Source organism: Podarcis filfolensis (assembly GCF_964270895.1).
Source record: "Podarcis filfolensis genome assembly, chromosome: 4".
Classification (NCBI taxonomy): Eukaryota; Metazoa; Chordata; class Lepidosauria; order Squamata; family Lacertidae; genus Podarcis; species Podarcis filfolensis.
The window spans coordinates 98,716,757-98,741,924 of record NC_139607.1 but is presented as its reverse complement, the minus strand read 5'-3'; the positions used below and the strand labels follow the sequence as shown (position 1 = coordinate 98,741,924).

The following is a 25,168-nucleotide window of genomic DNA, read 5'->3' as shown; positions in this document are numbered from 1 at the left end:
TTCTATATTTAATGGGAAGTGAGATTGGAGCTATCAGTGAAGCTCTTTCCACATTCCACACACTGATAGGGTTTCGCCTCTGTATGAATCCTTTGATGGGAAGTGAGATTCTGCCTGTGACTGAAGCTCTTTCCACATTCCATACACTGACAGGGTTTACCCCTGTATGAATTCTTTGATGGGAAGTGAGAGAGGAGCTCTGACTGAAGCTCTTTCCACATTCCACACACTGATAGGGTTTCTCCCCTGTATGAATCCTTTGATGGAAGGTGAGAGAGGAGCTCTGAATGAAGCTATTTCAACATTTCACACAATGGTAGGGTTTCGCCCCTGTATGAATCCTTTGATGGGAGGTGAGGGAAGAGCTATCAGTGAAGTTCTTTCCACATTTCACACACTGATAGAGTTTCTACCCTGTATGAATTCTTTGATGGGAGGTGAGATTGCGGCTGTTTCTGAAGCTCTTTCCACATTCCACACACTGATAGGGTTTCTCCCCTGTATGAATCCTTTGATGGGAAGTGAGATTGCGGCTGTTTCTGAAGCTCTTTCCACATTCCGCACACGGATAGGGTTTCTCCCCTTTATGAATCCTTTGATGTGAAGTGAGACTGCAGCTGTGACTGAAGCTCTTTCCACATTCCACACACTGATAGGGTTTCTCCCCTGTATGAATTCTTTGATGTGAAGTGAGATTCTGACTGTGACTGAAGCTCTTTCCACATTTCACACACTGATAGGGTTTCTCCCCTTTATGAATTCTATGATGGGAAGTGAGAGAGGAGCTATTCCTGAAGCTCTTTCCACATTCAAAGCACTGATATGGTTTCTCTCCTGTATGAATTCTTTGATGGGAAGTGAGAGAGGAGCTATCAGTGAAGCTCTTTCCACATTCCACACACTGATAGGGTTTCTCCCCTGTATGAATTCTTTGATGTGAAGTGAGATTCTGACTGTGACTGAAGCTCTTTCCACATTCCTCACACTTATATGGTTTCTCCCCTGTATGAATTCTTTGATGTGAAGTGAGATTCTGACTGTGACTGAAGCTCTTTCCACATTTCACACACTGAAAGGGTTTCTCCCCTGTATGAATTCTTTGATGGGAAGTGAGATTCTGACTGTGACTGAAGCTCTTTCCACATTTCACACACTGAAAGGGTTTCTCCCCTGAATGAATTCGTTGATGGGAAGTGAGAGAGGAGCTCTGGCTGAAGCTCTTTCCACATTCCACACACTGATAAGGTTTATCCCCTGTATGAATTCTTTGATGGGAAGTAAGACTGTCCTTATTACTGAAGCTCTTTCCACATTCCACACACTGATAAGGTTTCTCCCCTGTATGAATATTTTGATGGGAACTGAGAGAGGAGTTCTGACTGAAGCTCTTTCCACATTCCACACACTGATAGGGTTTCTCCCCTGTATGAATCCTTTGATGGGAGGTGAGAGAGGAGCTATCAGTGAAGCTCTTTCCACATTCCACACACTGATAGGGTTTCTCCCCTGTATGAATTCTTTGATGGGAAGTGAGATTCTGTCTTTGACTGAAGCACTTTCCACATTCAAAGCAAGGATAGGGTTTCTCCCCTGAATGAATTCTTTGATGGGAAGTGAGAGAGGAGCTCTGGCTGAAGCTCCTTCCACATTCCACACACTGATAGGGTTTCTCCCCTGTATGAATCCTTTGATGAGAGGTGAGAGAGGAGCTATCAGTGAAGCTCTTTCCACATTCCACACACTGATAGGGTTTCTCCCCTCTATGAATTCGTTGATGGGAAGTGAGATTCTGTTTGTGACTGAAGCTCTTTCCACATTCCACACACTGATAGGGTTTCTCCCCTGTATGAATTCTTTGATGAGAAGTGAGAGAGGAGCCCTGACTGAAGCTCTTTCCACATTCCACACATTGATAGGGTTTCGCCCCTGTATGAATTCTTTGATGGGAAGTGAGAGATGAGCTATCAGTGAAGCTCTTTCCACATTCAACACACTGATAGGGTTTCATCCCTGTATGAATTCTTTGATGGGAAATAAGGTTGACGCTCTGACTGAAGCTCTTTCCACATTCCACACACTGATAGGGTTTATTTCCAATAAGATTTTTTTGAAGGGAAGTGGAATGGGAGTTCTGTTTGCAGCTTTCTCCACACTCCAAATTTTTATCTGGCTTCTCCTCTATGGGGACTTTATCGTGGTCACCTTTGTTCTCGATTTCCAATTCATCACAATCTGCAATGAAGACAAAATTAGAGCCTCAGGAATAAATAGAGAAGAACTGAAGGGAGTTGTGTCACGTGACAAAGACACATGAGAGCAGAAGCAGCAAAGCAGGCTGTGAAGTGCTGGGACTGCACAATCATTTGGGCCTACTCAAGTTATTCAGGCCTAACTGCTAACTGTTGAGTCACTCTGACATGTGACTTAGCAGCTATTCTCTCTCTGTGTTCTCTGTAAGATTTCAGTCAGAGTCAGTATGCCTCAGTTGTGATCAGCAGAGTCAGTATGTAATCTCAGTCAAACTGTTTGGAACCATGTTGTTTATGAAGAAGTTTATTTTAACCAAATAAAGCTCCTATTCTTTCACTTAAAAACTCTGCATTATTAATTTACGCTGAGCGTCAGGTTATGGGCCTTGTGTTTTATGGATGGCGAATTGCTAAAGCTGGAGAATCAGGGTACTGTCGCTGAGGACCTCAAAGGGACTGAAGGTCCAGTGGTGAGACCGCGTACCAAAGAAGCAGACTCGATGCAGCAAGAGCAGAAGCCATGCCAGCTCAGTAACCTACGCAGTTTATTAATCTTGGCAACACTGCCCAGATGGAATGTCTGAAGGTAAGAACTACCTGACTTGGGCTCTCAAGCTTGAACTGGTTCTAAAACGTGATAGACTTTGGCACTATGTGGAAACTGGTTTGAAGCCACAACCCTCAGAGCAGGAAGGTGAAGAAGATGATAGAGCCAGAGCGCACATTTTGTTGGCTCTAGAGGAACCACAGGTCCTGCACATTGCAGATTTGTACTCTGCCAAACAATATTGGGATCGTCTACGTCAGATACACCTGTCTGACAGTGCTTGTTCAATAATTGGACTAACTGCGGGAGGTAGTGGAAGACAGGAGTGCCTGGCGTCCTCTGGTCTATGGAGTCACGAAGAGTTGGACATGACTAAATGACTAAACAACAACAACAGGAGACTGTACAGAACTGTGCTACCTGAAGGTGGATGTTTAGTCACACACCTCCAGACTTTGCACATTATTCCTCTAGTTGCAAAGGAGAGGTAAAAGATTTCTGGACCTGGATCAAATCTATATCCTGCTATCCAGTCTCCCACCAAGCTTTAATATTGTGATAGCCTCTCTTGAAAGCATGAGGCAAGAAGATTTATCGATGGCGTATGTCACAACCTGTCTACAGGAGGAATCTGAAAAGTGCGTGGAAAAGCTGAGTGAGAAGGCAGACTGGTGGAGTTTGAGTCACCCTGCTAACCAGAGACCCAGATTCTCAGGAGGAGATGGGACCGAAGAACGCTCCACAGATCGTGCCATGTTGGCAAAGAAATGCTATCGGTGTGGCAAGCTCGGGCACATGAAGAAAAATTGCTGTGTGAAAATCCCAGGAAAAGCGAGTGATCCATGTGAGACAGAAAAGTGGATGCATTTCGTCTCGGCCACCACAAGAAAAGATTTTTTTTCCAGACGGCTACATTTTGGACTGGCTCTGCCAGAATCATAATGAACAACCCTGACTGCTTTACAACACTCAGCAAATTGCCAAAAGGCAAGGACAGCATTTGTCTTGCTGATGGGCGGCATTGCCCAATCTCAGGTATAGGTACATGCTATTTGCCATGCCTAGATGCAGAATTGAGGGATGTATTGTTTGTTGAAGAACTAGAATTTTCTTTATTGTCAATTTCATGCCTTACAAATGTTGGTTTTGAATTTATTTTTGAGGGTGATGAGTGTTTTATTAAGAAGCAGGGCGGGGTAATTGCTTCTACAAAAATGGTAGATGGCTTGTATTCTTTACAGCATTCTCCGCCCAGTGATGGGGTCACAGAGAGACCTAAAGCTGGAAAAAGGGATGTGTTAATAACTGAACTATGTCAGCAAAACTCTAATTGCCCCCATAAAAACTGCATCCATGCTTTGCATAGAAAAATGGGGCATGCAAGTTTCAAATATCTGGAGAACATGCAAAAAATATGTAAAGATTTATATGTTAACCAGAGCAGCACATACCTTGATTGTGCTATTTGCAAGCAAGCAAAATCAAAGTTGCAACCAATAACAGGTTAAAGTGATAGAATTTCTATACATGCTTTGCAACTTGTTCATTCTGACTTAACTGGTCCTTTTCCAGAGAGTGAGGGAGGATCTAGATATTGCCTAATTATTGTGGATGATAAAACAAGGTATTCGTGGCTATATCTATTGAGAAACAAATCAGAATGTGCTGATACTTTTAAGTCCTGGAAGGTATGGGCAGAAGGACGTTTTCAAAGGCCAGTTATTCAACTCCAAACCGACCGAGGAGGTGAATATTTAAGTAATCATTCCAGGTATGGCTTATCGCCATGGAATAACGCATCGTCTTACATGTCCAAATAGTCCCTGGAAAAATGGAGTTGCAGAGAGACGTGTAGGAATCATACAGATGAGGAGATTTCACCCCTCCCATATCCAAGAATCTGCAGATGTTCTCTGCTGATTCTCCAGAGAGGAGGAGCGGTTTTCTCCTCTCTACTTATTCCACTCCAGCACCACATCAAAGTGTCAGTCAGTCAGTGTCGGAGACAGAGACTGAGTGTTAGAGATCATGTGTATAGATAAGGTTGCTGCTAAGAGCAGCTACAGACACTCAGTGCAGTGCAGCATTCATTTATGCTTAGACCTATTTAGCTCTGTATATAGTTGTGTATTATAGTTGTAGTTATAGAATAAAGATTATAGAATAAAGAATAAAAGTTATAGAATAAATATTCTACAGAGCTGCTCTCCGAGTCATTTATATGCTCTGCTAGACTCTGCTGTGTGACGACTATCTTCTTGTGGAAGTGAATCCAGTGCTCACAACTCCAAGCTGTGAGTCCACAGCACTTTGACCTGTTCCTGTGCGGAAGGTGGTCTCTGGAAGTGCTACCCAGCTCGCCTAGCCCAGTCGGGGCTGAAGTGGATGAGTCCAGTTGGTGACACTGGCTCAAGGGCGATGCTGACATCGGTTATGGGCCCAGTCGTCTGACCAGTCATTGTTCCAGTCATCCCTGTCGTCCCAGTCATCCCAGTCGCCAGAGGCTTCTGTTGCTGATTGCCGGACGGCGGAACGGAGGCTGCATGCTGGACTAATTTGCGGTGCCCAAAAGCAGAGCTGTTTTGGAGCAGAGTGTTCAAGCTGCCGCTGTTGCTGCTGCTTGATTTATGAAGGTATGTTGCTGACTGCCAAGAGAAGAAGATAGTGTCCCTGTTTGCCTGTTAATTGCGCTCTGAGTGGGAGAGAGAGTGGCTGAAGGAGTCCAAGGCTTTATTTATCTGTGTTTGCACGAGGGAAGTGTCTTGCTCTAAGTAATAGCAGACATGGCCTATGCACATTTGGCCAGATGGCTCTGTCCTTTCCTCTCCTCATGCCTGAGACCTATGCAGTTTGGCAGGTCAAGATGAAAGCGCTTTTACAGAGGCAAAAGCTATTATTCACTATAGAAGATGACCCTCCCGATAAGGATGATGATGATTGGCCTGAGTGGCATGCTGCAGACATGAAAGCCCATGGGACAATTGTTTTGAGTGTTGCAGGCCACTTGTTGGTGAACTTAGAGGGTCAAGAGACTGCACGAGCTGTTTGGCATAAACTGAGGGATATGCATTTGAGGCAGAATGCTGGTTCCAGTGTGATTTTCTTCAAGAAGCTGTGCAGGCTGCAGTTGGAGAAAGGTGGTGATTTGCCTAGCCATCTATCTCAGTTAAAGCGTCTCAGACAGTGAGGGGAAATCTGAATTCTTCAAGAAATTGCATGAGACATTGTTTGACTATATGGACTATAACATTATTATGATGGGAGATATGAATGGAGTGGTATCCACAAACATGGACAAGTCGCAGAGACAGGTGGTAACTAAAGACGGCAGACTACCAAAAACCTTTTTTGAACTGACTGACAATATGGACTTGATTGACATTTGGAGAACCAAGAACCCCCTTGGAAGAGAGGGAACATTCTTTTCTGAAGCCAACATGACATGGACAAGAATTGACCAAATATGGATAACTAGAGGACTGGCACCTAAGACTCGAAAAGTGGAAATTTGCCCAAAAACTTGCTCCGACCATAATGTGGTGAAGATGGAGATGAAACTAACACCAATCGGTTCCTTCAGATGGAGGATGAATGACACCTTATTCAGAGATCAAGAGGTTACCAAGAAGGCCCAAAAAATCTTGAGAGACTATTTTGAGATAAATTAGAATACTACGGTTGAAAAAAGAACAATCTGGGACGCAAGCAAAGCGGTCATGAGAGGGTTTCTGATTCAACAGAATGCAATAAAGAAGAGAACTCAAAATGAGAAAAAAGATAAAATCTTGGAAAAAATAAAAGAAGGAGAGAAGAAACTAAGAGCGAAACCAAAGTCGCAAGAGATTCTGAGAGAAATTAAGTTATATCAAGTACAATACATGAAAATGATAAATCAGGAAGTAGAATGGAAAATCAAGCAGATGAGACAAAAGACATTTGAATCGGCTAATAAATGTGGGAAACTGCTAGCTTGGCAGATGAAGAAAAGACAAAAATTAAATACCATTACAAATTTGGATGTAGAAGGAAAGAACATACAGAATCCATTGGAGATTAGAAAGTGCTTCCAGAGATATTTCAAACAACTATATACACAAGGGCCACAGGAAGAGACTGATTTAGACCAATTTCTAAGAACAAATGGATTACAAAAAATCTCTCAAGAAAATAAGACAATGTTGAATCACAAAATTACAGAACAGGAGGTGGAAGGTGCCATCCAGAATATGCAGCTGGGTAAATCTCCAGGGCCAGATGGTTTAACCTCCAAATACTACAGATCCTTGAAAGATTGGTTAATTCGGCCACTAAAGGAGGTTTGCAATGAAATTTTAGAGGGGAAAAAGGCACCAGAGTCGTGGAAGGAAGCTTACATTACACTTATACCAAAAACTGAGTCTGAAAAGACACAACTTAAGAACTACCGCCCCATATCCCTGCTTAATGTGGATTACAAAATATTTGCTGACATTTTGGCTAATAGATTAAAAAAAGTACTAGTGGAAGAGATTCATAAGGACCAAGCCGGCTTTCTCCCAGGCAGACACTTGTCTGACAACACGAGGAATATAATTAACATTTTGGAGAAGTTGCAAGTGAACATAAATACTAAAGCAGTTTTAATTTTTATAGATGCGGAGAAAGCCTTTGACAATATTTCTTGGAGTTTTATGAAGAAAAATCTTCAGGGGATGGGGGTTGGTCAAGGGTTTGAAAATGGTATAAGTGCAATTTATTCAGAACAAAAGGCTAAACTAATTGTTAATAACGTGGTGACAGAGGAATTTAAGATAGAGAAAGGTACACGACAAGGCTGCCCAAATTCCCCATTGCTTTTTATTTCGGTCCTGGAGGTTTTATTAAATATGATTAGAAGGGACCGTCTGATTAAAGGTATTCAGGTCGGAGCCAAACAATACAAATTGAAAGCTTTTGCAGATGACCTAGTTTTAACGTTACAGGAGCCAGAATCTAGTACGAAAAGAGTATTAGAACTGATTCAAGAATTTGGTCATGTGGCAGGATTTAAGTTGAACAAGTTAAAAACTAAATTTCTCGAGAAAAATTTAACACCGATTGAAAAAGAGAGGTTTCAGAAGGAGACAGGTTTAACATTAGTTAAGAAAGTTAAATATTTGGGGGTTAATATGACTGCTAAGAACTTAAACTTATTTAAAGATAACTATGAGAAATGTTGGACAGAAGTGAAAAAAGACTTAGAAATATGGTCAAATTTGAAGCTTTCCTTGTTGGGCCGAATTGCAGCTATAAAGATGAATGTACTGCCAAAAATGTTATTTTTGTTTCAATCATTGCAAATTCTGGACAAGATGGACTGTTTCAAGAAGTGGCAGAGAGACATTTCTAGATTTGTCTGGCAGGGCAAGAAGCCCAGAATAAAATTTAAAATATTAACTGACGCAAAGGAAAGAGTTACAGATAGGTAGCCGTGTTGGTCTGCCATAGTCAAAACAAAAATTTTTTTTTCCTTCCAGTAGCACCTTAAAGACCAACTAAGTTAGTTCTTGGTATGAGCTTTCGTGTGCATGCACACTTCTTCAGATTCTTCAAAGGAAAGAGGCGGATTTGCCCTGCCAGACCTCAAACTTTACTATGAATCAGCAGCATTCTGCTGGTTGAAAGATTGGCTGCTTCTTACAGGACAGGAAAATTGGCTTCCAGGTGGAGAGATCAAAATTAGAAACAGAATTGTTAGAACCCAATACTAAGAATTTGTCAAGAATGTACAACTTGCTGTTGAAATGGAATACACAGGATGAGATGGTTAAATCAGTTATGATTAAATGGGCACAAGACATTGGTCATGACATCATGTTTGCTGACTGGGAACAGTTATGGACCACCGGTATAAAGTTTACGGCATGTAATGCCTTAAGAGAGAATATTATGAAAATGATTTATAGGTGGTACATGACCCCAGTCAAGCTTGCAAAAATCTATCATTTGCCTAATAATAAATGCTGGAAATGTAATGAAACTGAAGGTACTTTTTACCACCTTTGGTGGACGTGCCCAAGGATTAAGGTCTTCTGGGAAATGATCTATAATGAAATGAAAAAGGTGCTCAAATGCACATTCATGAAGAAACCAGAGGCCTTTCTCCTGGGCATGGTAGGCCAATTGGTGTTAAGGAAAGATAGAACGTTCTTTATGTATGCTACAACAGCAGCAAGAGTCCTTTTAGCAAAGTATTGGAAGACACAAGAACTACCCACGCTGGAAGAGTGGCAGACGAAGGTGATAGACTATATGGGACTGGCTGAGATGACTGGCAGAATCCGCGACCAAGGAAAAGAGACGGTGGAAGAAGATTGGAAGAAATTTAAAGTTTATCTTAAGAACTGTTGTAAAATTAATGAGTGCTAAAATGTCATGGGTAATGTAAAACAGAATTGCAGTGATAAATAATTGGGTAAGAGAAAAAAGATTAAAGAAAGTGAATTATAAGTTATTGAAATTAGGGGTTGCTGAAAAAGTTTAAAATAGGGATGCAGAAAAGGGAGGTATGGGGAAGTCGTTGAAATAAGGTTTAGGAAAAAGAGGTTATGAAATTATACGTGTTTATATGTTTGTTTGTTTATGTATTGTCAGTTGTATTGTGTTTTAATTTATGTTGGAAAATTAATAAAAATTTATATATATAAAAAAGAAAGATTGGCTGCTTCTTGAGAACACAGACATTTTGGACTTAGAAGGTTTTAATAATGTTTTTGGGTGGCATGCATATTTGTGGTACGACAAGGTTAAAGCACACAAAGCATTTAAAAACCATATTATCAGAAAAGCATTGTTTAATGTTTGGATAAGATACAAAGACTTATTGGAAAATAAAACCCCAAGGTGGTTGTCACCAATGGAAGCAAAGGCTCAGAAAAAGCTCAATATGGAGGCCAAATGGCCGAAATATTGGGAAATATTGGAACAAGAAGGAGAGAAGTTGAAATTGCAGAGTTTTGAGAAATTAAAAGATAAAGTGCGAGATTGGCTTCATTACTATCAAATAAGAGAGGCCTACAATTTGGACAAAAAAATTGGCTTCCAGGTGGAAAAATCAAAATTGGAAACTGAACTGTTAGATCCCAAAACTAAGACACTTTCAAGAATGTACAACTTGCTGTTAAAATGGAATACACAGGATGAAACGGTTAAATCTGCAATGATTAAATGGGCACAAGATATTGGTCATAACATTATGTTTGCTGACTGGGAACAGTTTTGGACCACAGGTATGAAATTTACAGCATGTAATGCCTTAAGAGAGAATATTATGAAAATGATATATAGGTGGTACATGACACCAGTCAAGCTTGCAAAAATCTATCATTTGCCCGATAATAAATGTTGGAAATGTAAAGAAAATGAAGGTAAATTCTTTCACCTTTGGTGGACGTGCCCAAAGATTAAGGCTTTCTGGGAGATGATATATAATGAAATGAAAAAGGTATTTAAATATACCTTCCTGAAGAAGCCAGAGGCCTTTCTCGTGGAAATAGTCGGCCAATTGGTGCCAAAGAAGGATAGAACTTTATGCATGCAACAACAGCAGCAAGAATACTTATTGCAAAGTATTGGAAGACACAAGAGCTACCCACCCTGGAAGAGTGGCAGATGAAGTTGATTGACTTTATGGAATTGGCAGAAATGACTGGCAGAATCCGAGACTTGGTAGAAGAGTTGGTGGAGGAAGACTGGAAGAAATTTAAAGACTACCTTCAGAAATATTGTAAAATTAATGAATGTTAAAATGATGTTTGGATTGGAAATAAGTGGTATTTAGCAACAAAAGTTAATAAGAATATGCAAAAATGAATTGATAAATGGATGAAAATATAGAGTTATAATATGTTAAGATATAGAGTTAAGATAAATGAAAGAGGGTAAGGATTGATTATTTAAATGGGAATACAAAAAGGGGAGGTGTGAGGGAGTCAAGGAAACAAGTCAAATGAATTTAAAGTTACAAAAACGGATTTGTTTTTAATTTCTTTTTGTATCTATTTGTCTTTTGAATTCTGTATTTTTATTTTTTCTTTTGTCATGTATCTTTTTGTATCTTTTTTATTACACGATTTTTTGTTTTATTTATGTAAACTTTTCTTTTTGTAAAACCTCAATAAATATCTTATAAAAAAAATAATAATAAAGCGTCTCAGACAGGACCTTGTTCAGCGAGACCTGGCTATTTCAGAGGCTGTGTTTGCAATGCTGATGATAAATAGCCTAGATGAGTCTTATGATGGAGTAGCTGCCCAGATTTCTACGATGCCTTCTGACCGGCTAACAGAAGATTATGTGCCTAGCGTGCTCTTGAATGAGTGGGATCGCAGACAGGCTGTTAGAGAAAGCTGGGACTGTGCTGTTAAAAATGTGCTTGAAAATGTGCCTGAGTCTCCAGTAGCAGGGGAAAGTGAAAGTGAAACTGCTGCTGTTAAAGCTCTAAAGTTGAGGCGGTGCTTTTCGTGTGGAGCACAAGGCCATTTGAGTTTCCAGTGCTGCAAGAAATCTTCAAAGAAGAAGGGAAACTTCAGAGGCAGAGGGGGAGGAGGACGAAATTCCCAAGCACCTGCTACTTCAAAGGCTTTGATCTCTCGCTGTTCCAATCAACGTGGACGGAGTTTCTTCGTGGTCGACTCTGGCTGCTCCAACCACGTGGCCAAAAATGAAAGTCTCTTTGTTCAGCTTGAGAAGCAAGATAGAAATTCATCAAGCAGATGGGACTGTTCTCAGGAGTTTGGCTAAGGGAACTGTGTTTTTAAGGAGCCTGAATGCTACAATTAAGAATGTCCTGTTTGCTCCTCATCTTCAGGACAATCTTTTGAGTGTTTCCCAGCTTGATCGTCAAGGGTTTAAGGTGGTGTTTGCTAAATCTCGTTGTGAAATTTGTCGAGATGGCAAGCTCATTCTGTATGCAAAATGTGTAAATGGTTTGTACCAATTGCCTTTTGTTACAGGTACTGCAAAAGCAACTGAGAAAGAGTGTTGCAATATCTCTGTTGATAAGAATGAGAAGTTGCATGACCAATGTATTCATTATTACCACCGCGTTTATCGTCATTTGAATTTTCAGGCTATGGCAAAAATGCATGATATGGTTGAGGGTATGAAATTGAAGGAATGTCCCTATCATATGAAATGTGTTTCTTGCGCTGAGAGTAAGGCAAGGCAAGCTCCCAAAGGTACAGAGTCTGGGAGAGAAGCCAAGAAACCATACGAAGTCATTCATGCAGACCTAGTGGGGCCTCTAGCGCTCTCTAGAGGCAATTCGAGGTTTTTCATGGTGTTGATAGACTCCTATTCAAGATATGTATGGGTCTATATGTTGCAGAAAAAGTCTGAAGCCTTTACTAAGTTTTGCCAGTTTTGTAAATGGCTTAGGAATGTACATAGTGAGAATGTACATTGTCTTTTCAGTGACAGGGGAGGTGAATTTTGTTCAGAAGAGTTTGAGACTTTTCTTTCTGAACAGAGCATTGAGCATAGGACTGCCACGCCCAAATCACCCTGGCAGAATGGTTTATGTGAGAGAGTAAACCACACCCTGCAGCAAGGAATCAGAATGCTGTTACATGATTCGGGGCTGCCCAATCTCTATTGGGCCGAAGCTCTTTCATTTTTCTGTCACGTATAACAGGAGGTACCAGTCTGCTGTAAATTGCACCCCGTATGAGATGCCTCACAAAAGAAAGCCATGTGTAAAGCACTTTAAAATTTTTGGTTCGGAGGTATGGGTGCAGGGTGACAAACTGAGCAAGCGTGGAGAACATGGTGTTTTCCTAGGATATGAGAAAGGGTCTTATCGTGTCCTGATCACAGACACGAAAACAATCAGGTTGACAAGGAGTATTGAGGACATTCCACAATGGGACAGAGTTGGCATTTTTCAGAGCCATCCCATTTGTGATGATGGTGCAAAAGGGGCAAAGACAGTTAAGAGAGAGGCAAGTGCTGTTGTAATTGATGATAATTCTGATGCCGGTGTAGTTTCTGATGGTGGCACAGATTATCAGAGCCCAAAAGCCTCAGGTGAGTCTGACGCAGATTCAGACTTAGCAGCTTCATATACTTTAGCTCCCCATTCTCCCAAAGAGGAGGAAGCACCAGAACAAGAGGATCAGAGAGTTTTGCGCAGATCCGAAAGAACAACCAAAGGTGTGCTACCAAAAAGGTTTTCTGAAGAGTTTGCAAAGGCTGCAGTCACGAGCAACTCTGATGTGGTTTTTAAACCAAGCATGAAGTGTGCTGAGAGCAGTAATAGCACAAAACGCTGCATTTATTTCCTTACCTGGTATTTGAAGGAAAGCGTGTGTTTGAGTACAAAAGTGGTTTGTTCAAATCTGCCCAATTAATAATGTCAATTTGTATCTGAGAGGAAGAAACATGTAGGAAGAATTTTTCTAGAAGCTGCTTATTCGTTTGTATATTCACAATGTGTATTTTGTGTGAATTACAGATTGAGGTTTGTGTTTCAACTCTTTCCTGATAGACACAGAGTGGTTGCAGTAACTGTTTAAGGATGTGGTAAAAGTGTCTTAGATAAAGGGGGAGAGAGATACCTGCAGATATGTTAACAAAGGTTGTAAGCAGAGAACAACTTTTGGAGTGTGTGTGTAAATTACAGTTATGTTTAGATTCTTGAATGGTCGGATGAAATGGGGGAGGATGAGGAGATTTCACCCCTCCCATATCCAAGAATCTGCTGATGTTCTCTGCTGATTCTCCAGAGAGGAGGGGCGGTTTTCTCCTCTCTACTTATTCCGCTCCAGCACCACATCAAAGTGTCAGTCAGTCAGTGTCGGAGAGAGAGAGAGACTGAGTGTTAGAGATCGTGTGTATAGATAAGGTTGCTGCTAAGAGCAACTGCAGACACTCAGTGCAGTGCAGCATTCATTTATGCTTAGACCTATTTAGCTCTGTATATAGTTGTGTATTATAGTTGTAGTTATAGAATAAAGAAGATATTCTACAGAGCTGCTCTCCGAGTCGTTTATATGCTCTGCTAGACTCTGCTGTGTGACAACTATCTTCTTGTGGAAGTGAATCCGGTGCTCACAACTCCAAGCTGTGAGTCCACAGCACGTTGACCTGTTCCTGTGCAGAAGGTGGTCTCTGGAAGTGCTACCCAGCTCGCCTAGCCCAGTCGGGGCTGAAGTGGATGAGTCCAGTTGGTGACACTGGCTCAAGGGCGATGCTGACAACAAATTGTAAAGGACAGCTTGTTAACTGATGCTGGATTGCATCAAAATGATGCAAAGCTCTGGAGAGAAGCTCTCCTGCCTGCAAATTTTCTAGTGAACCATACTTTCACTACTGCCACTGGTGATATTCCCTACAGAATGCTTTTTGGGAAGGAACCGGATTACAGAGGTTGACACGTGTGGGGGAGTTGGGCTTTTGTTCATATCCCCAAGTCTCTGAGACGCAAAGGTGAGCCTAAAACCAGAAAGCTACGTTTCATTGGCTATCAGGGCTATTCTAGCAGGCATTATCGTTTTGCTTTGGGACGTGGCCGAGTAGTCATTTCACAAATTGCTGAATTTGCTGAACAGGATAGGTGGGAACAGGTTCATGCCAATCCTAGTATTTTAATTCCTCTCTCAGTACAGCCACAGGAGCCTCTCAGGCAGCCAGTTGCTGAGGAAAGGCTAGAAAGTGGGGGAAATTTGCCCTCAGACACTGACACTTTGGAAAGTGGCACAAGCAGTGAATCAGAGGAACAACAAAATGATGAACTGGAGGAGCAACAAGAGAAGGAAAGCCCAGTGATTATTCCTAGGAGGTCCACACGGACTACCAAGGGTATCCCTCCAGATAAATTGACTTTTGGTGCAACAAAAGGGTGTCATGTTAATTGTACAGAGCTGCAGGACTTTGCTCAAGTTCTGAAACTACCTTCTAAGGAACAAACCCAATGGTTTGACGCCATGAAAGAAGAGTTGAGATCATTCAAAGAAAATAAGGTTTACACACTAACCAAATTGCCACCAGGTGAAAAGTGAATTTCTAGCAGGTGGGTCTTTAAAAGGAAGATTCAGGTGTCTGGTGACACAAGTTTTAAAGCTAGACTGCTAGCAAAAGGTTTTGCACAAAAACCAGGAATTCACTATGGTGAGCTTTTTGCGCCCACTGCCAAGGCAGAATCAGTGAGGCTTGTTTTGTCTGTTGCAGCCGACAAGAAATTGGAAGTGAGTCATTATGATATTACTTCTGCATATCTAAATGCTCCTCTGGACTAGATGATATACATGGGACAACCCCCAGGGTTTGAGGAGGAGAATGATTTGGTGTGAAATTAGACAAAGCTGTCTATGGTCTTAAGCAAAGTGCTAAATGCTGGAACGATTGTATAAACACACAACTCAAATCTTGGATTTAAAAGTATTGCTGACCCTTGCTTATATACAAGAGGATCAGTCGACAATTACATATTGGTTTTGATCTTTGTAGATAACTTGATGGTGGCAGGTAGTTCCACAGGTAAAATTCCAAAGATAGCAAATCAGTTAGAAAAACATTTCAAACTGAAAGACCTAGGACCAATAAGTCACTATTTAGGGGTCCAAATATGCAGAGAAGCAGATGGAAGTTTCTTAATATGCCAAGAGAAAAGATTAAAGGTCTGCTTGAACAGCTAGAAATGCAGGATTGTAATACTGTGCAAACCCCTATGACTGTAGATTTTCAAAAGACTGAAAGTGATGTTTTGTTTGATCAACCAGATTTATACCAATCGGTAATGAGATCTCTTCTGTACCTGAGCCAATGGTCAAGGCCTGATATTTCATTTTGTGTAGGTATTCTAAGCAGAAAAGTGAGTAAGCGTAGTGTAAATGATTGGGCTGCTGTGAAGCGAATACTGAGATACCTGAAGGGTACACAGAGTAAGTGTATAAAATTATCTGCATCTAATTCAAGTGATTTGCAGGTGTTTGTGGACAGTGACTTCGCAAATTGTCCACCCACAAGAAAATCAACCAGCGGTCTAGTGGTCATGTTTAGAAATTCACTAATTGGTTGGAAATCCAAAAACCAAGGTTTTGTTGCCACATCTACGTGTGAGGCAGAATTTTCTGCATTATCTGAAGCGTGTGACGAAGTCACATGGTACATCCAGGTATTAAATGATTTGGGATATGAAGTGCAACAGCCTGTGACAATCTATGAGGATAATCAAGCTGGTATCACAATCGCTAATTCAGGGAACACTTCAGCATGTGCAAAACACATGGCCACCAAATTTTGCAATGTTAAAGACTATATACAATGTAATGTGATTAAGTTGGTTTATTGTCAATCACAGGATAATTTGTCTGATTTATTTACAAAACATGTTCCCTAGGGTGCAACATGTTGAATTGATTGCAAAGCTGAATCTTGTGGACAAAGTATATGAATAAGTTAATTTTTCATGTTTATGCTTCTGCTCTCTAGGTCTTTGGGGGAGTGTCATGTGACAAAGACACATGAGAGCAGAAGCAGCAAAGCAGGCTGGGAAGTGCTAGGACTGCACAATCATTTGGGCCTGCTAAAGTCATTCAGGCCTAACTGCTAACTGTTGAGTCACTCTGACATGTGACTTAGCAGCCATTTTCTCTCTGTGTTCTCTGTAAGATTTCAGTCAGAGTCTGTCTGCCTCAGTTGTGAGCAGAGTCAGTATGTAATCTCAGTCAAACTGTTTGGAACCATATTTTTATGAAGAAGTTCATTTTAACTCAGTAAAGCTCTTATTCTTTCACTTAAAAACTCTGCATTATTAATTTATGCTGCGCTTCAAGTTGGGTGTGTGTTCATTACCTGTGTTGCTTGTCGTTAACCAACATATTTATTATTAGATTCTGATGAGTTGTTGAATGTTGCTTTGTTTTATATACAGTAGTGGTCAAAATTGTGGAAGCCTTTTGGAAAAAAGTGTATTTCAGAGGATTGATGGCTCATAACAGACCTTTTTTTTTTGGAGTAATATTATAAAATTATATATCAATGGAAAGATAATTTAATCAAGAATGCAATTCTACAAAGTTTGTTCAATTATCCATATTCTATAAAACATTATAGAACAATAACCAGAAAAAGGAAGCACAACTTGCTTAGGTTGACTTTTGTCAGTGTGTTACGTGATTGCTAACAAATTGGTTGGTTTTCTGTCTTCTTTCATTTAGTGAGGTTGAAAAACATAATAAAATTATAGAAATGGCACAAAGAGTTGACTGGTCACCCAGAAAGCAATGTAAAATAGTACTATTAAGTGAACAAGGCTACAGTTATGAAGAAATTGGATGAAAAATTGGGAAAAACTTAACCAAAGCTGGCATTTCTATATTTTTGAAGAGGTATAAGGAGACTCAGTCACTACAAAATCAGACTGGTTAAGGCAGGAAAAGGTGCACAAAGGCAAGTGACGATCAAAGAATGGAGAGACTGTCACTACATGACAGAAGAATATCATCTGGGTGTATACAAGATGACATGGTGCAATGTAATGTGAAGCTGAGTGCAAGGACTGGTCTAAGGCTAGAATTCAAAGGAAAAAGCCATTGTTATCTCTCAAGCAAAGCTTGAAAACATTAAACCCATGTTAACTGGACAGCGGAACAATGGGACAGTGTTATTTGGAGGGATGAGACCCAAATCTCCTTGCTTGGTAGTGATGGCATGAAATACGTGAGGAGAAGAATCAGAGAAGATTTACATGCTACTTGCATTACACCAACCGTGAAACACCCAGATAGTGTGATGATCTGGGGTTCTATGGCAGCAAAAGGTGTGGGCAGAATTTGCGTCATTAATGGGAATGTAAATGCCCCCAAAATGGGAAGCGGGTGGCGCTGTGGTCTAAACTACAGAGCCTAGGACTTGCCAATCAGTAGGTAAGCGGTTCGAATCCCCACGACGGAGTGAGCTCCCGTTGCTCGGTCCCAGCTCCTGCCAACCTAGGAGTTCGAAAGCACGTAAAAGTGCAAGTAGATAAATAGGTACCGCTCCAGCGGGAAGGTAAACGGTGTTTTGGTGCCCTGCTCTGGTTCGCCAGAAGCGGCTTAGTCATGCTGGCCACGTGACCCGGAAGCTGCACGCCGGCTCCCTCGGCCAATAAAGTGACATGAGTGCCACAACCCCAGAGTCGGTCACGACTGGACCTAATGGTCAGGGTTCCCTTTGTTACGAAAAAGGAGCAATGCTGCTGAGTGCTCCAGATGGCTGGAAAGCCAAACAGGATGTTGATGTTTTGGGACTGTACCGTGGGAACAAGGGACAGTCTATTCTATGCACTGAGCACCGGATGTTAGCTCAGAGTGTCACATGACCCTGTACCAGAAGTACATGCGTGGAGTTATTCTCTCTCTGCTATTGATGTAAAGAGAGTGCAGACATGTTTTCTCTGCACTGCTGGAAAGACAGAAATAAAGGCATGTAAATACATTTCTGTCTGTCTCTCTCCCCTCCCTGGGGATGGGGGAGGAGTGGTTGTGTTCTTCTCACGTTCGTGAGAAGGATCGGCCGATAGAGATCTGGCCTTGTCTTGCCGGGAGCCGAGACGGGGGAGATCAACAAGGAATCCAAGCCGGGCACCTGGAGAGTGGCCAAATTCCTCTGACTAGTAGGCTTAGATTCCGACATATGGTAGCAGACGCCGCTGGTTATCTGATCCATGGGAATCAGCATGAGAGGTGAGAGGTTGATGGATCGTGTGCCATCCTCTGCACCAAGGAAAGAAGATAACGTCTGCATTGCAGCCAGAAGCTGAACAGACGGCTGGACACCAAGAGGGGGTGTTTTCCAAGCATCGGAGCCCCAAAAAGGTATGCTGAATATCGGGCTGAAAGTGTGAATGCAGATTGATTTATTCTCTGGTTCACAAGAGCTGCGTTTGGAAAAACAGCTCTGAGAGCAAAGGCTTGCATACCAGGCATACTTGTGGCAAGATAAAGAAGTAAGGTATGCACAGTTGCTAAGCAACGACGGTCAGTACAGTGGAAAGTTACTGACACCTGGGGCTGGCTCAGTGAGAGCGAGAGTTGTTTTGTCTTCGCTTCTTTGCAAGGACTTTGAAACAGTTTGCCTGCCTGAGAGAGGCTGTAAACAACTCAAAAGAGACTTTTGGGTTTTACAGGCTTGAGAGTGAAAGCTGAGACTTGGATTCAAAATGGATGCCAAGAAGGGGGGAGGCTTGCCTTACCCGCCTCCCCTGACCAATGACAATTATTCATCTTGGTCTGTAAAGATGAAGGCCCTGCTGCAGAATCAGAGGCTTTTTGGGGTGATTGAGAACCCAATCCCTCAAGCACCAACGCGAGGTTGGGAATCACAGAATGTGAAGGCCAGGACGGCTATAATTCTGTGTGTCTCGGATGATCAACTTGTGCATATTCAGGATTTGGAATACGCACGTGAGATTTGGGAAACGCTGCGTAGAACACACCAGAGGGATGCAGGTTCTTCAGCGTTACTGTATTTTGAAAAGCTGACCAATCTGAGGCTTGCGCCTGATGGAGATGTTCAAGCGCACCTGACGGAAATGAAATATCTGTGCCAACAGATGGTGGAACGCAATTTCCGTCTGCAGGAGGAAGTGTTTTGCTTCATGATGATAAACAGCTTAAATCGGACTTACAAAACGGTTGCCAGTCAGCTTGGTTCCCTTCCGGTGAACGAATTGACCGCGGAGAGGGTGTCTGCCATTGTTTTGAATGAACATGACAGGCTTGCTGCACTGGAGGTGAAGGACAGGGGGACGGAGGAACGGAGTTCTAATTCCCCCACTGATGTTGCTACTGGAGGATGGTTGTAGCTTTGAACGTTGTCCGATGTTACAATTGTGGACAGGCTGGGCATCTTCAGCGGAACTGCAAGAAGCCACGCCAGCCAACAGGAGCTAAGGGCCGCTCAGCAAAGCCTGAGGCAGCAGGCAAAGGTCATACCAAGTCTTCGGTGAAACCTGCAAAGGCCCTGATGGCGAAAGGAACCACGCCAGATGTTGGAAACTCGTTTATAATCGATACGGGCTGTTCTGTTCATATGTCCCCACACAGAGCGCTCTTTTCAACGTTTAAGAAGCAAAGCTTCGCTGTGAAACTAGCCAACGGTCAGGAGCTGGAGGCGACCGGAGTTGGAACTGTGTATCTTAAGAGTCTGAACCTGACTATACACAATGTTTACTTGGTTCCTGAATTGAAGTTCAATCTGCTGAGTGTTTCGCAGATTGCAAAGAAAGGACTGAGACTGTCCTATGATGATAAGAGCTGCAAGATCTTCAAAGATGGGGAGTTGTATCTTTCTGCCAGAGAGAAAGATGGACTGTATTTGTTGACTTTTGAGCAAAGTGATTACATGGAATGTAATTCTGAGTCTAACTTGATTTCTCTTGCAGGTGTGACCAAAACGAGCGCCAAGAAGGTGGCCAGGGTCGACAGAGAGTTTCAGCGGGTGTATGCTGATGTGATTGGTCCTCTAGAACCATCTAGAGGCAATGCAAGATTTTATCTTGTGTGTGTGGATCATTTCTCTAACTTTGTCTGGATTTATGTGTTAAAGAGGCCACAGGAAGCCTTGGAAAGGTTTCAGGAGTTTTGTGACAAGGTTAAAAATGTGCATGATGCTAACATTGATTGTCTTTTCACAGATGAGAAGCAAATTTTTCTTTTACAGGATTTCCAGAGGTTCCTGCAGAAGAAAGGGATAAGACACAAGGTTGCTGTTTCAGCGGAAGCGTGGAACAGGGGTGTCTGTGTACGGGTGAACAAAGAATTGCAAAAGGGGATGAATGCGCAATTGCTTAGTTCACATCTGCCACATGAGTTCTGGGCGGAGTCACTCATGTCGTATTGTTATGCGTGGGTGAGAAAGGTTTCGAAAGAGTTGGGAAGTTCTCCTTTTGAGAAACTATTCCAGAGAAAACCTTCTGTTGCCCATTTCAAGGTTTTTGGGTCTCATGTGAGGACAGAAACTCCAGGTGGAGTAAAGAATGCCAGAGGCATTTTTGTGGGATATGAAAAGGGTCTCTACAGAGTAATTTTGTCTGAATCTGGTCAGGTGATTCTCACAAAGTTTCTAGAGAGTGCTCAGATTTTGTCTGAATCTGGTCAGGTGATTCTCACAAAGTTTCTAGAGAGTGCTCCTGAACAGGAGAGAGTGATAGTACACACATTTCCCACAGAGGACGATTCAGATGATGATGATGATTTCACAGAGTACAGTGGTACTGAGAGCGACAGTGATAGCTCAGAGAGCTCGGTTGTCACAGTCATTGAGAGGAAATCTCACACAATGGATAGACCTTCACAGGTGAAGGATGAACCACTGTTTACTATTGGAACCGGTTCTCCTAAGAGTACTGAGACAGAACCAGTGAGCAGAGAGGATCAGCACCTCTTACGCAGGTCTGAGAGAGTTACAAAGGGTGAACCACCCAAAAGGTACTCAGAAGAGTATGCTAACTTAGCTGTTGCATGTGTTGCTGTTGTAAACAACCGAGGACAGGTTGGAACTGTGTCTAGGTCAGAGGCAAAGACACAACAGAGAGTTGCTAGCCAAGGTAATGCAGATGCACTCATTCCTTGGAAGCCAGACAACCAGAGAGGTACACTGGGGAAACCAGTGGCGGGTAGTTCCAAGGGTGGAACTGAAACAACAGGGGAGTGTTATGTGTATAACAACTGTTTGTTTTCTTCTCTGGATCACGCTTTGCTTGCTGCAACACGCATTGATTCTTTTGGGGGAGGTTGTTACGAAAAAGGAGCAATGCTGCTGAGTGCTCCAGATGGCTGGAAAGCCAAACAGGATGTTGATGTTTTGGGACTGTACCGTGGGAACAAGGGACAGTCTATTCTATGCACTGAGCACCGGATGTTAGCTCAGAGTGTCACATGACCCTGTACCAGAAGTACATGCGTGGAGTTATTCTCTCTCTGCTATTGATGTAAAGAGAGTGCAGACATGTTTTCTCTGCACTGCTGGAAAGACAGAAATAAAGGCATGTAAATACATTTCTGTCTGTCTCTCTCCCCTCCCTGGGGATGGGGGAGGAGTGGTTGTGTTCTTCTCACGTTCGTGAGAAGGATCGGCCGATAGAGATCTGGCCTTGTCTTGCCGGGAGCCGAGACGGGGGAGATCAACAAGGAATCCAAGCCGGGCACCTGGAGAGTGGCCAAATTCCTCTGACTAGTAGGCTTAGATTCCGACACCCTTTACCTTTAAGACCTTAAAATTCTTATCACAGAAGCTAGTGTGAAGGGCTGGGGGCTTTAAACCTCTGCCTCTATCCAGACCAAGGGCTCTGGCCCACCTTGCATGGCTGTTGTAGGACTACAGTGTTGGACCTCCGCTGCATGAGGCAATATGCTTCCGAATGCCACTTGCTGGGAATCTCAAATGGGCATCCCATTGGGGCATTTGGTTGGTCCCTGAGATGAGACCAGGATGCTGAACTATATGGACCTCATATGGACCTATATGGATCCAGCAAGACTCTTGCATTCTTAGGTTCTTACATTCCATCAGCCTTTCAGGGTCATGCAAGGTGACCTTGGTGGCTCTCCAGGAGACCAGCTGCACACACAGATCAATCTCCTTTTTCCAGGATGCCTTTCGTCTGATCATTACTTATTTAACACCAATACTGCAGCGCCACAACCCAAGAGTCGTTCGCGACTGGACTTTAAACACCCCCCCAAATACATAAACGAAAAGCTTGAGCCCAAACTGAAGCGTTCCGCAGGTGATCTTTACCCAGATACTGAAGCATTTATATTTGTTTGTTTGTTTGTTTGTTTGTTTTCTACTTCAACAAGATTCAGCTCCATGTCATGTTGCTGCTGTGTTGAAAAAGTGCTTTCAAGATAATCCCATTCCACTGCCGGAATGGCCTGGGAATAGCCAAAACTTTAACCCAATTGGAAATCTATGCAGTCGACTAAAGAAACATTTTAAACAGAGGCAACCCAGCAATAAAGCCCAATCAACAGAGGCAATAATTCAGTCTTCGTTTCACATTATTACAACTGCAGAACTAAAAACTTGATTCACTTCATGGGAAGGTGTTGTAAGGCCGTAAGGTTACCAATGGTTACCAAAGGTTTCACGTTTTTTCTTTATGACTGCTGTTCTAATAAATACTCCTTCATAAAAGTCATTGCATTACATTCTTCATTAAATTATCTTTCCATTGCTATATAATTTTATGGCATTATTCCACACAAAGGTGGAGTTATGAGCCATCAAACCTCAGAAATACACTTTTCATAAAAGGTTTCCACAATTTTGGCCACTAGTAGAAGTTGTTCATTTTAAAGTTAATGTTCTTTTTATCTGGAATCAGATTATTATTATTATTATTATTATTATTATTATTATGGGCAGCGTAGAAATAAAAATTATTATTATTACTACAGTGGTACCCGTTCTGGAAAAGCTTAATTTTGTAAACCGAGGTACCACTGTATCATCATCATCACTGCTACTACTACAGTGGTACCTCGCAAGACGAATGCCTCGGAAGACGAAAAACTCGCAAGACGAAAGAGTTTTTCGTTTTTTGAGCTGCTTCGCAAGACCATTTTCCCTATGGGCTTGCTTCGCAAGACGAAAATGTCTTGCGAGTTTGTTTCCTTTTTCTTAAAACCGCTTGAAGAGGTGCAGTTGCGACTGACCGTGCTCTGCAAGACGAAAAGCATCGCAAGACGAAAAGACTCACGGAACGAATTAATTTCGTCTTGCGAGGCACCACTGTACCTGAGATTCCATAAGCCTAGCTCTTCTCTGGGATGGATTTTGTTTGGCCCAGTCATGGCATCCCCTCCATCTCCAATGTCAGTCCTTCTTATGGCTTGGTCTCTCCCACAAACGTGAGACGACTCTGGCTGTTAATTATTTCGGATTTATTGCTAAAACAACAAACTTGGACGGAGCTCCTCTACTCATCGTCCTCCCCACAAGATGGAGTTGCCCAGACTGAGCTCCACCCCCTTCCCCAGCACGGAAGCCCCCACCTTCTCTTCCAGTATCTTTTGTGCTCAGATCCTACGAGATTTGGCAGAGAATGCTTCCTGCATTCCAATGTCTGACTCACTCCTATTGCTCTCACACAGCTGTCTGTCACTCTGTCTCTCTTTTTCTTCTCCCCTTTGTTCAGAGCTCAGATGAGTTTCTCTCTCCCTCCTCTCTGCCTTCCGCTGCTAACTCTCCTCTCCCTAGGCCTGCTTCTTCTCTTGCTGGCAGCACCTGAGCTTCACTGCCAGTCGTCTCTTTGGTCAACCCAAGACTGACAGGAGCAAAAACAAAAACAGAAAACCTGACGCTACTTATCTTTCCTAACAATTCTGAAGCTGACATTTTAGATGGCCTGGGAAGTTCACAGCAGCTCAATCATGGTAGAAAAAGGAATAATCTGAGGAAGATTGTTCAAAGAAAAAACTCTAATTGACTCTTTATTGTAGGGATGTTAGGTTCCCAGGTGTTAGAGGGGGTGCTGTTGAGCTCTGTGAAAATATATGAGGTTGTTCACATAGAGGTATTTTTTGAAGTTCCAGCAAATACGACGATCCCACAGGGAGCCTTACCAAGAGAGGTCACAATCCCAGGATTCTCCTCCATGACGTCCTTTTGCAGAGCTCTCTGGTCAGGATCCAGGAACACCCACTCCTCATCTGTGAAACGAACAGCAACATCTTCAAAGCACACTGGACCCTAAAAGAAAAAGGGAAATGTCCTCCTCTGAGACAGCAGAAATATGATCTGCTACACAATGCTCTGTTGTGTCCTTCCTGTTAATTGTGGTGTTGTTTCAACAGGATTGCTTTGCTGCACATATTAATTATGGATGCTTATTTTATTCTGCGTTCTAATAATGGGTATTCGTCTTTGTGCAAATAGGTGGTACTCCACAATGTATCTTCCAATTCATTCTGCCTACGCAAGCATTCCAGTTTCCCCAATGGAAGGGTCCACTTTCTCCTCTCCTCCTGAGCTGTTCTGGGGAGTTCCCTCCCAATGCCCTAGAGCCAAATTCCAGGAGTTCATGGGGGCATGGAGAGGGGGAGGAATGGTGGGCAGGCCCCATTTTGCAGCCAATGGGGCTGGTTAGGTGAATCCAGGCCACTATTTGTTCTGATTTGTTCACTGCTTAGAAACCGATTTTAGCATTCAGTGATCAATCTAGAAATAAAATAAGCCTGTTTTGGATGGCCATCTGTCTTGGATGATCTAGCAGAGATTCCTGCATTGCACGGGGTCTCCTGGCTCTGAGAGACGAGCAGGGAGGGGGGGCTTCTGGAAAAAGGAGAGGGAGCCACTGGTGGCTTTTCCTTATCCTGACTCACCTCTGCCCCCCGACCTTCCTCTCCCACTCGCCTCCTTCCTCGTC

The 25,168-nt window shown here is 42.5% G+C and overlaps 1 protein-coding gene across 1 annotated transcript in view; it reads right to left on the bottom strand.

The window, feature by feature from the left end:
• Window positions 1–25,168, bottom strand: part of LOC310760670 (uncharacterized protein) — a 75,866-nt gene that overhangs the window by 29,027 nt on the left and 21,671 nt on the right. Inside the window, exons 5-7 of the mRNA XM_083609577.1 lie at window positions 24,366–24,492; window positions 901–2,232; window positions 60–229 (exon numbers count right to left, since the gene is read on the bottom strand). Of these exons, the coding sequence (XP_083465703.1) occupies window positions 60–229; window positions 901–2,232; window positions 24,366–24,492 (1,629 nt within the window). The remainder of the gene's footprint in view (window positions 1–59; window positions 230–900; window positions 2,233–24,365; window positions 24,493–25,168) is intronic.